This window comes from Eptatretus burgeri, chromosome 4, assembly GCF_056783735.1.
Source record: "Eptatretus burgeri isolate ZD-2024b chromosome 4, Ebu_testis_v1, whole genome shotgun sequence".
In the NCBI taxonomy this organism is placed as follows: domain Eukaryota; kingdom Metazoa; phylum Chordata; class Myxini; order Myxiniformes; family Myxinidae; genus Eptatretus; species Eptatretus burgeri.
In genome coordinates this window covers 71,441,796-71,454,236 of record NC_140964.1, presented here as the reverse complement: position 1 = coordinate 71,454,236, position 12,441 = coordinate 71,441,796, and the positions used below count along the sequence as shown (strand labels likewise).

Sequence of the window (12,441 nt, the reverse complement as noted above, 5' to 3'; positions counted from 1 at the left end):
TCCCCCTTATAATAACAATTGTAAATTAGCTCAGGTGTAACCAATCACCTTCAAAATCACACACCAAGTTAATTGGCCTCCATATGTGTTAAAATGTAGTGATTATAATTGTTTCAGAATAAAATCAGCTGTTCCTTTTGGTTTCCTCTGTTGGGTAGTGCATTTCATGGGTATCTACACTAATAAGTGTGTGTGTGGTGTGTGGTGTGTGGTGTGTGGTGTGTGGTGTGTGGTGTGTGGTGTGTGTCTCCTCCATATCTCCAAAACCATAAAACCTAGCAGCCTGAAACTTTTGCATGCATACAAAGAAAACTCCAAGGCACTGCAAGAGTGAAAATTGTGTGTTTGGGTTAATGAAAACACCCCTTTTGAAGATAATTAACGGCCTTATTTAATTAGATGCTTTATGGAGCGCATTCTCGGTCATCGCTCTCTATGGGTGGGGTCTCAAGGTGTATCCTAGGTAACCTCGCTGGGGTCTGAAGCTGGCAAATGTTTTGGACTGCTCAACCATGCCTTGACTTGAAACAGGCCGCAACAATTTCTTAACGATAAAGTTTTTTTCACTTTCCTCACTCATATTATCGAATGCCTGTTCATCACAGCTACCAATCGTTGTGTACATCACTTTTGTAAGTTCCCTCGTTTTTAAATTAGGAGTTTGGAGTGATTTCATGCATTGTGATTATATGATACGATTTTCCAAGATCTACTCTCACGGAATAATTAAAGCACATCATCGAAATATTATTTCAGTTTTGAGGATGGGATATTGTCCGGGCTAAATAAGTGTCAAAACCTGTTGTGAAATCTGAAAATTTAAAGAAATAACGAGTCTTATAACGAAGCTGATATACCTATTTACTTTAAGTAAGCAAGGCTATGTTCCCTTCTCCATGGATACACAAGAAAATGTGAAATTTCCAAAGTATTAAACTTATCTTTTCTACTCTTTGGAGAATTATATCGAGTGAACAAAAAATTTAGAAACGTGCCAAAATTAACCAGCTTCATTGAGCTATTTGGCAAAATGCATTCACTCCCAGACCTCCCGCCCTGTCTCTTAGAAGGACTGCCCATCCATAGTATCTGCCAGATCTGTATCTATATTTTCGGAGGTTTTGTGAGGTGCTCCACAGGGAATCAAAGCAAATCTGGGAAAAATGGACGTTAAAAAAAAGAAGTATAACATTTGCACAGACTGTGCATGATGTACCACATGATGCATGCACAGATGAGCAGGCAACATGGCGGATTATCTGCAATGTTTATTTCACGGGTGATTGAACTTTGCAATGTCTCCAGCAGCAACTCTTGTTTGGATAAAGTCATTATTTGAACGAATTCATTTAATTTCATTAACTGCTGTGTGCACGGTGAAGACTGGCTTTAAAGTAAACGGACCCTTCAAGGTATGCAGCGACAGCCTGGCCAGCTGTTCTTATCAACCATTTAATTGGAGTGCTTGCTCGAGTGCTTAAGTGACTTTCCAAGCACCCATTGTCAATAGTGGTCCAGTGCCACATCACCCTGAGCGGTTGGTTCATGCTCCGTCACCCTGAGCGGTTGGTTCATGCCCCGTCACCCTGAGCGGTTGGTTCGTGCTCCGTCACCCTGAGCCTGAGCGGTTGGTTCGTGCTCCGTCACCCTGAGCCTGAGCGGTTGGTTCGTGCTCCATCACCCTGAGCGGTTGGTTCGTGCTCCGTCACCCTGAGCCTGAGCGGTTGGTTCGTGCTCCGTCACCCTGAGCCTGAGCGGTTGGTTCGTGTTCCGTCACCCTGAGCCTGAGCGGTTGGTTCGTGCTCCGTCACCCTGAGCCTGAGCGGTTGGTTCGTGTTCCGTCACCCTGAGCCTGAGCGGTTGGTTCGTGCTCCGTCACCCTGAGCCTGAGCGGTTGGTTCGTGCTCCGTCACCCTGAGCCTGAGCGGTTGGTTCGTGCTCCGTCAGCCTGAGCCTGAGCGGTTGGTTCGTGCTCCGTCACCCTGAGCGGTAGGTTCGTGCTCCGTCACCCTGAGCGGTTGGTTCGTGCTCCGTCACCCTGAGCGGTTGGTTCGTGCTCCGTCACCCTGAGCGGTTGGTTCGTGCTCCGTCACCCTGAGCGGTTGGTTCGTGCTCCGTCACCCTGAGCGGTTGGTTCGTGCTCCGTCACCCTGAGCGGTTGGTTCGTGCTCCGTCACCCTGAGCGGTTGGTTCGTGCTCCGTCACCCTGAGCGGTTGGTTCGTGCTCCGTCACCCTGAGCGGTTGGTTCGTGCTCCGTCACCCTGAGCGGTTGGTTCGTGCTCCGTCACCCTGAGCGGTTGGTTCGTGCTCCGTCACCCTGAGCGGTTGGTTCGTGCTCCGTCACCCTGAGCGGTTGGTTCGTGCTCCGTCACCCTGAGCGGTTGGTTCGTGCTCCGTCACCCTGAGCGGTTGGTTCGTGCTCCGTCACCCTGAGCGGTTGGTTCGTGCTCCGTCACCCTGAGCCTGAGCGGTTGGTTCGTGCTCCGTCACCCTGAGCGGTTGGTTCATGCTCCGTCACCCTGAGCCTGAGCGGTTGGTTCATGCTCCGTCACCCTGAGCCTGAGCGGTTGGTTCGTGCTCCGTCACCCTGAGCCTGAGCGGTTGGTTCGTGCTCCGTCACCCTGAGCCTGAGCGGTTGGTTCGTGTTCCGTCACCCTGAGCCTGAGCGGTTGGTTCGTGCTCCGTCACCCTGAGCCTGAGCGGTTGGTTCGTGCTCCGTCACCCTGAGCCTGAGCGGTTGGTTCGTGCTCCGTCACCCTGAGCGGTTGGTTCGTGCTCCGTCACCCTGAGCGGTTGGTTCGTGCTCCGTCACCCTGAGCGGTTGGTTCGTGCTCCGTCACCCTGAGCGGTTGGTTCGTGCTCCGTCACCCTGAGCGGTTGGTTCGTGCTCCGTCACCCTGAGCGGTTGGTTCGTGCTCCGTCACCCTGAGCGGTTGGTTCGTGCTCCGTCACCCTGAGCGGTTGGTTCGTGCTCCGTCACCCTGAGCCTGAGCGGTTGGTTCGTGCTCCGTCACCCTGAGCGGTTGGTTCATGCTCCGTCACCCTGAGCCTGAGCGGTTGGTTCATGCTCCGTCACCCTGAGCCTGAGCGGTTGGTTCGTGCTCCGTCACCCTGAGCCTGAGCGGTTGGTTCGTGTTCCGTCACCCTGAGCCTGAGCGGTTGGTTCGTGCTCCGTCACCCTGAGCCTGAGCGGTTGGTTCGTGCTCCGTCACCCTGAGCGGTTGGTTCGTGCTCCGTCACCCTGAGCGGTTGGTTCGTGCTCCGTCACCCTGAGCGAGTGGTTCGTGCTCCGTCACCCTGAGCGGTTGGTTCGTGCTCCGTCACCCTGAGCGGTTGGTTCGTGCTCCGTCACCCTGAGCGGTTGGTTCGTGCTCAGTCACCCTGAGCGGTTGGTTCGTGCTCCGTCACCCTGAGCGGTTGGTTCGTGCTCCGTCACCCTGAGCGGTTGGTTCGTGCTCCGTCACCCTGAGCGGTTGGTTCGTGCTCCGTCACCCTGAGCCTGAGCGGTTGGTTCGTGCTCTGTCACCCTGAGCGGTTGGTTCATGCTCCGTCACCCTGAGCCTGAGCGGTTGGTTCATGCTCCGTCACCCTGAGCCTGAGCGGTTGGTTCGTGCTCCGTCACCCTGAGCCTGAGCGGTTGGTTCGTGTTCCGTCACCCTGAGCCTGAGCGGTTGGTTCGTGCTCCGTCACCCTGAGCCTGAGCGGTTGGTTCGTGCTCCGTCACCCTGAGCGGTTGGTTCGTGCTCCGTCACCCTGAGCGGTTGGTTCGTGCTCCGTCACCCTGAGCGGTTGGTTCGTGCTCCGTCACCCTGAGCGGTTGGTTCGTGCTCCGTCACCCTGAGCGGTTGGTTCGTGCTCCGTCACCCTGAGCGGTTGGTTCGTGCTCCGTCACCCTGAGCGGTTGGTTCGTGCTCAGTCACCCTGAGCGGTTGGTTCGTGCTCCGTCACCCTGAGCGTTTGGTTCGTGCTCCGTCACCCTGAGCGGTTGGTTCGTGCTCAGTCACCCTGAGCGGTTGGTTCGTGCTCCGTCACCCTGAGCGGTTGGTTCGTGCTCCGTCACCCTGAGCGGTTGGTTCGTGCTCCGTCACCCTGAGCGGTTGGTTCGTGCTCAGTCACCCTGAGCGGTTGGTTCGTGCTCCGTCACCCTGAGCGGTTGGTTCGTGCCCCGTCACCCTGAGCGATTGGTTCGTACTCCATATGAACCCCGTTTCCCCATTGTCTCGGGGCGCTCACCTGCATTTGATTTTTCATTTATTTATTTCATTTTATTTTTCATTTATTTATCTTTTCATTTATGGATGCTTTCCGACGGTTCTCTGATTATTCCTTATGCATCAGCTTCGATGTACGTTGGCACACAAAATTGCCATGTTTCCCCATTGTCTCAGGTCACTCACCTGCATTTTTTATTTTCATTTATTTTTTCATTTATTTATATTTTCAATAAGGGATGTTGTCTGACGATTCTGTTAATTTTTCCGGTGTACCGGGTTTGAAAGTTTGGAGTGGAGAGGAGAAGGGATTGAAGCCTTGGGGTTTGGAGAGGGAGGTTCAGATCTTGAGGTTTGAGTGGGGTGTGGGGTGTGGGAGAGGGGTTGATGACTTTGGCTTTGGGATGGAGGTGTTGATGACTTGGGGGTTTGTGAGGTAGGGGGAGGTTGAAGACTTGATGTTACCTTTTACATTGTGCAGAGATTCTCCAAATCCCTGTTAGTCGCATATGGTAATCAGAAGATCACACTTTTGTAAAAAAAAAGTTTTTAATTATCTTTTTTCCCTCACCCTAAAAGACTTGTATTGTGCTCGTATTCCATGATAACAAAAGTTCATACCATTGGTTACACTGCTGTTGAATTGAAGCTCCAGGAGGAAACCTCCTCTTGTGATGAGTGCAGGGACATGTGCCTGGAGGCACACACAAATTCCCATCCAGGCGCATTGGAGCTAGACACTCACAGCCACTGACGCACACGTCACTGGGACAAGTGACATCTCCCTCATCAACCCAGAGTCCGCCGCAGGTTGGTGGGCACAGTGAGATGCAATCTGCATATCCTTTTCCACCTTCACATGGCTTTTCTTGGATTTGAAAAGAGAAAGGTAAATTTCACTGTGAGACAATTTAGTCGATTTTAGGTTTCAAATATAAAACAGTTTCAATTACAATTATGAAATACAGAAATAAAGAGTTTTTAAAAAACTGAAATTTGTATAAAACTTACTGCAAAACTCTTGTGTTCGCCAGTGGAGCTGAACCCCTTTCTTGGTACACTCTCGTGCATAATCAGCAGCAGTGTCACACACAGCAGCCATACCTCCTGCACTACCTCCGTACAGGCAATACCCATGGAGGCAGGCATCATGGTACGGCTGTGGGTTTATCTGGAAAATAAAGTTGGATGTCAACATGTATAATACTTGTCAGATAATACTTTCTGCCCCCTTTAAAATAATTTTGTCCTGGTTCGCTGGCTGCACATGTTTCATCATTACCGTAGCTCATCGAAGAATCTTTCGTAGCCGTTTTGCCTGAGCATTTTGAAGGTTGCTGTTGAAGATTAAAGAACCATCGACACACCATAAAAACTCTCTCCAATAACTGCACTTTTTGATTTTGAGAATAGTGGACAATCGCATGAAGCAATATCTGGTAAGGTGAGTGGTTGATAACTGAAATGTCATTCTTGGTCAGAAACTGATGCACTGACATAATGGCGTGCACCGAAGCATTGTTGTGTTGCAAAACTCATTGTTTAGATTTGCATTTGGCATGGTTAATAGCAGCAGACAGTACATCATTTGTTATTTAGCAATACTTGATGCACATTCGTACATTTGGGTCACAACTTGTCCATCAGTATGTGATAACAAAACCAGATATACAGTATGTCAATGAATAAAATCAACATGGAAAGCAAGGAAAAGCTGGCGTTTCTGGTGTTAACTCTTCATAGCTTGAATAGCAAAATAGCTTTGTGCTGGAACGAAGGGTAAACACTCCAACCTCTTTTGCTTCCACGAAGGGTTAATGCCAGAAATATCAGCTTCTTCTTGCTTCCCACGGTGGTTAGCAGACCTCGATCAAGGTCCTTTTGAATTTGTCTGTTTTCTACCTTTCCAGTGACACGGATAGATATTAGCCTTAATCTGCAAGACTTGTTCTTCATTGCCAAAGGCCAAAGGGGATCAAAGAAGAAAAGTAGAAAAATCAGGAAATGTCTTTTTATGTGAATATCCCCAAAAAATTAACGAAAATTTAAATCAAATGAATATAGTATTTATATTAAGTATTCATAGAGAGCCACCAAAAAGCCATGCTTGCAATTGTCACAGTAGCAGCATAATTTTGTTGCTTTATTATTTAATTCCACAGTTTACCGGTTTTGAGAGAACGGAGGAGAAATCTGCTAAATGTCAGAAAGCAGGTACCTCTAAATTTTCACCTGCACATCATTGAGAAGGGATGATGTGTGGTGATGAAATACTATCTGAGCATACACATGAGCAGAATCTTATGATGATGTCAAAATGAACACAATGCAATCACACCTTGTGTGTACAGTTTGTCCCTGAACAAATGTGTCAGGCAGCACTGACCTGTCCGTGACATCGATCAAAAGGGATCATGAGCAGGCGGCGACAATGTGATGCAGCTGTGGCTGCTATACCCGGTATATCTTTCCGGTCACAGGTACTTCCTACTCCGACTACATCGTGACATCCCTGTGAAAAATCACCATAAGTTTACTTCATTTGGGTGGGTGTTTCCACATCTAAGTTGATGAATTTTGTGAAACTCACTGCAACAGCCCCATGAACAGAGATTTATGGATTAACTGATGGACTATAATATGGTGATTACATTATTCATCCAAGAAGAGGAATGTCTGTACAAATCCGAATCATTATACTGTCAGTCCAGAGTCCTCTCCAGCAGGAGTGTTAAGTTAAGGAAAGTATTTGTAACTTGATTAGCGGGTTAGCAAGAACTCCCCTACACTTCAAGAAAGACACCATGGGATATTTAACGTGCACTGGATAATGCTAGCGGACAGGACAGCCAGCTAAGAGGCAAGGCCAGCAAAGATAAATGTTTTAGAACCCTTGCATGTCATCTGCGTGAATGGAGAAACCACTTACAAGGAAGGAGAATTTGTAATTGAATTTGTATTATAGTTGTTGGAGGTAAGCCAATGGGGACATGAGGATATTGATATTCCTGTGACACTGGTTAATTATCCACAAATTGAATACATATATATAAATATATATATATATATATATATATATATATATATATATATATATATATATATATATATGTATATATATATATATATATATATATATATGTTGTTATTCTTCTTTCGGCTGCTCCCGTGAGGGGTCGCCACAGCGGATCATCCATTATGATCCACATACTGATTTGGCACAGGTTTTACGCTGGATGCCCTTCCTGACGCAACCCTGGTCGCCTCTTACGACACAGGGATATGGATTGGTTTCGCCATGATTCCGGGCTGCTCTACACCCTTTCATAGCGCGACCCAGCGCAGAGCACCAGTCTTCAAGCGATCCTCCAACCCAAGCCTCTGAGTAGCCAGATTACAGGCGCACACCACTACGCCCGGTTATATATATACATATATATATATATATATACATACATATATATACATACATATACATATATATATATACATATATATATATATATATATATATATATATATACACATATATATATATACACATATATATATATATATACATACATATATATATACATCTATATATATATATACATCTATATATATATATATATATATATATATATATATATATATATATATATATATATATATATATATTATACAAACTTCTTGATTTAAATATGCCTTCGAAATTTATTTTTTAATGGCTGAACCACCAACCAAATTTTGCATGTCGCCTGAGGGTGCCCGAAGTGTCGTTTCTGTCTGAGTGGCATATCTGTAGGAGGTAGTTCAAGGGTGGGGGGGGGGGGGAACCCCAATTCTCTCTATATAAATGTGTACTGGAAAGCACCACCCAGTCGTATCCGGTATTACAAATCATCTTCTTATACAGTGGGACTACAAAATATAAAACATGTTATTCATGTCTATTAAGGTTAAACAAATGAACAATATGTGTTGGAGTGATATTGAAATCTTGGAATAATTTGAAATTTTTAAAAATGGTTAACTTGATTCATTTTAAGCAGAGGTTCAAACCAAAGCATCCAACACTGAGCTTCACAGGAAAGTGGTAACGATTTTTACAAACGCCATATATCAGAAGAAGGATTGGCTGACAAAGGTAATGTTACAGTCGCTGACTTCCAAGCAGATGGAAGATGACTTCAGGCAAATCATTGGGTGGATAGAGCAGAATCTTATATATTATTTCCGAGTTTGTGGTTTCGTGTCGCGCTATCTTCGACTTTGTTCTGCGCTCGAGTAACGTGATATTCGGCTTACATTATCTCAAGGACCATATGAGGTGCATGGTACAAAAAAAGTAAATAAAATGGTTCTGAAACAGTGAAATCATATTCCACTTACTGCATTAAAGTAAAATTACTACTGATACTCTGCATCAGTTCCTTTCTCAAACACACCCACCCCAACATGTCGCGCAGAGCGCGGGTTATGCTAGTGATTATGAAGTACAACATGTTGTCTTTTGATTAAATCCATCAGCGAAGTGACGGGTAAAACTGCTGAGTTTTATATATTGTTGCAGTTCTGCAAAACCGCCACTCAAGTCAAATGCACCCAACATATAGCAGTCTCCAGAACATTATTTCATTAGTATTCCTTTTAGATAACCCTTCCCTTATGTCTGGGAAGTTAATGGGACAAAATGTGGTGTGAGGGCTTTCAGTTAGGTCTTTAATACCATTCACCCATTTTAATTTACTTTACACACATGATCTCTCCTTCACACAAACATGCACGCCACAGACTGAACGGTGATGTTAATAGAGAGCCTCATGAACATGTGCTGCAGCGACACCGTTCAAACAGCTTGCCATTCCCCAATGGATGTTTCATTTCAGACTCCTCGGTATTTGAACCACAATGCTACAACTAAACCTTCATACACCCACAACGCCTTCCTAAAAATCCCCACAATAACCTTAGCTCGACCACTTCAACACAAATGCTGACTCACTACAAACGCTTTAATCACCTTGCCATAACCATTCCAACCGCTTCAACCTATTCACCACAAATGCCACAGCGCTTCCCCGACCTCAATACAACTGCTACGAAACTTTGCAACTGCAGTCAGTATCCTGGATGCTCACCACAGTCCTTTCAGGATGTCAGGGAACAATGGACATGAGCATGACGGATACTTGGGGCCGGAACAGATTGGCATGTGGATCGGAACGCAAGAATGTGCTGGGGTTTGTTCAACCTCATCTGAGTGGCGCTAGCGCTCCGCTAAATAGCGACCCTCATTCGAAGCTCAACACACGTTCATGGCCAGAGAGTGCTTCCAAAAACCCGCACCCCATGTTGATCTCGGAGCTCCGTCACGTAGTCGAGTTCGGGTGTGAATGAGTCCATTTTCAGCTTCGGACCCTCGCTGGCGGGGTTACTTCTCTTGGAGGCATCTGCGTGCCAATGGGAGCGCTTGGATATGCCTACAGAGCGTTTTGATCTGACTTTTGGCTCCTCCTTCTCTCAGGTTTTATAAAATATCTGCAAAAGGATCAGAGTCCTTCTTTGTCAGTCAGACTTTGCCAGACAGTCTTGAGTCAGTCAGTCTCTGCACAAGGTCAGATAATCTTCTCCTGGGTACGAGGCTGCTGCTACTGAGAGCAGAGGGCTGAGGGCTCGATGACGAGGAGGGTCCCAACCTGAATAGTGGCAGAAGGGGAAAGGCTGAGCGAAGCACTGAGTAGGCAGAATGCAAGACCGACAATAGACACAGCAATTACACACACACACACTCTCACACGCCACATTAAGCTATCATCTCACACATTCTCTCTCACCCATCTACTGTCTTGTCTGCTGTGGATGCACAAAACTAAATGAGCAACTGTCGATATGCACCTCTTCACTCTCCCCCTTCTGCATTACATTTGCATCTCATTACACCTCATCACTCAAGCACCATAAACACCCCCAGTTTTCTTCCCTCCTTCCCCTCCTAAGCGACTGGGTCGCGTTGGTCTGTCAACCATGCCAGGTATTCCAGAGGTCGTTCACACCTGAAACTTTCTCTCATCTCTCTCGCCACTTCAATTTCCTCAGGTGTTTGTCTGATGGTGTCTGTTATATTAGATTAAAGATAAGTTTGTAAAAGTTTAATGTTGGTTTAGCTCTGCCGTGTCCTCTCTTTTGTTTCGAACTGTTTTTCTTTTGCTGCACCTCATCAATCCTTACTTTCACCTGCTGTACACGTTGCAAAATAAAACCGTTTATTATTGTGCCACATGACCTTTCCATACCCTTGCTTTATGAATAAATTGACCTCATTATAAATGTTTCCAGCTCATTCTGTCTTTTCCTCCATTGGTCCAGCATAGTCTGCACGTTAGTTTAGCTGGAAAGTTCTAACCCACCAATTTGGCTCTTTTTAGCTGGTGCATACTTGGCAGCTCCACTCGGCTGCACCTTATACGGTAAGTTCCACACAAGTACGCATTAAGGGCGCATGAACCCCCCTTGGTAAGCCCATCCACAGGTAAGGTATCATGCGAAGCAGTGTCACCCTGCCAGGATTGACAGTACCAATCGGTGTTCCGGGTTGCTTAGCAAACTGTCAGCATGTGGAGTTATCTGTGCTCGGTGGCACCTCAGGACTGGGCATTCGGGAGGGACCCAAGTGCTTCCTCTCATGGCAAGTCTCAAAGCCTGGATCCGCAACAATATTTTAAGCTTTTATACTTCACTTGAAGGAGAAATTCCCTGCTCTGTGTTGATTGATAAAGCTTTACCGAACAATACAACAGTGTAAAATAAATTACTGTAATATAATTATAACAAAGTGATTATTTATTATTATTAATTCTTATTATTATTATTTATTCCTGGTATGTGAAACCCTGCAATCCACGTCTACAGAAAACAGAATTTGGAATGCTCGCCACATTTTCCATTGAATAATCATGTAAATTTATTTTGAAAAAAACACAAAGCTGAATTCCATGAATGACCCCGACGTTGAATGAAAGCTGATTACCAAATGATGTTGATATTTGGGAAGCCGATTGCCAGACATTGTAAAAAAATAACAAGAATGAATACCATGAATGATCGGGTGTCAAATCAAAGTCGATTACTACATGATGTTGATGATACTTGCGCAGCCGATGACCAGACAATACAAGTTGAATACCATGAATGATCGCGAGGTCAAATAAAAGCAGATTACTAAATGTTGTTGGTAATACTTACATAGCCGATGACCACACATAACAAGATGGCGACTATGCGAAATCCCCCACCCCTTATATTGTTACGAATTTGGAAATCTATCACACACAGCATTCACGTCCTTTAGCTCAGATATTTCGGTAAGTATGTGTTTTATAGATAGCTTCCTTTCCCTTGTCTAATGGGTAAATCAACGTAAATGCGCTGTGATTTATTTTAATAGTTGGGAATTTTATCGAGATTCTGAGACGGAAACAGGAATGACCCTAACAAAAAGTATGCTCAGAAAAGAAAGACAACTCCCACGCCAGGATTTTCCCTGAGCACCGGAAAGGGGGAGGGGGAGCGCACAGGAGCGAATAAAGGAAGTTTGCAGTGATGCAGAAAGCGGACGAGACTTGAGGAGAAGCGAAGGGAAGAAAGAAGTGAGGATGAGCATCATCTCAAGCGACCCATCTCATTCTAGCTGGGTTCGGTCGTCATCTCGCTGGAGCGCTTGTCTCGGGGAAGCCTGTCAGGTTTGGTCGGCGGCATCGTCATCCTCCTCCACCTCCTCTTCCACACAATCACAAGCTTGGGCGAACACCTCGTCTCACCTCGGCTGGGTTCGGTTGCATCGCACCAGTCCTTTGGAGACCGGAGCTCCCGGAAGGAGGGAACGTCCAGTCGCGCGTTCGCGGCCAGGTAGCCAGCCATCCTGGTCCTCAGCCCGACTATCCTCCGGGGTGGAGGTCCAAATAAAGACCTTTCGGTCCAATTATTGGGGTGTGCGTGTGTGTGTGTGTGTGTGTGTGTGTGTGTGTGTGTGTGTGTGTGTGTGTGTGTGTGTGTGTGTGTGTGTGTGTGTGTGTTCGTGGGTCCGTCTACTAAGAAGAAAACTGTTTAAGTGCCTGTGCTGTATATTGTTGCGAATTCGCGCCCGCCGGCGTGCGGACGGACACGTCACTCGAATCGCGACCGCGTCGCCCACCGGACGGACAATTCAGTCGTGACCCTCCGGGAACTATTGCCCGAAGCCAGTCA

General features: G+C 46.3%; 1 protein-coding gene across 4 annotated transcripts in view; it reads right to left on the bottom strand.

The window, feature by feature from the left end:
* The window catches only part of LOC147028318 (SCO-spondin-like), a 431,359-nt gene that overhangs the window by 369,683 nt on the left and 49,235 nt on the right, over positions 1–12,441 (bottom strand). For all 4 annotated transcript variants that reach the window (XR_015057517.1, XM_085878618.1, XM_085878617.1 and 1 more), the window contains exons 11-13: positions 6,599–6,724; positions 5,224–5,383; positions 4,834–5,080 (exon numbers count right to left, since the gene is read on the bottom strand). Coding sequence is in view for 3 of the 4 variants with exons in the window: in XM_085878618.1 (XP_085734744.1) it covers positions 4,834–5,080; positions 5,224–5,383; positions 6,599–6,724 (533 nt within the window). In the remaining variant the exon portion in view is untranslated. The remainder of the gene's footprint in view (positions 1–4,833; positions 5,081–5,223; positions 5,384–6,598; positions 6,725–12,441) is intronic.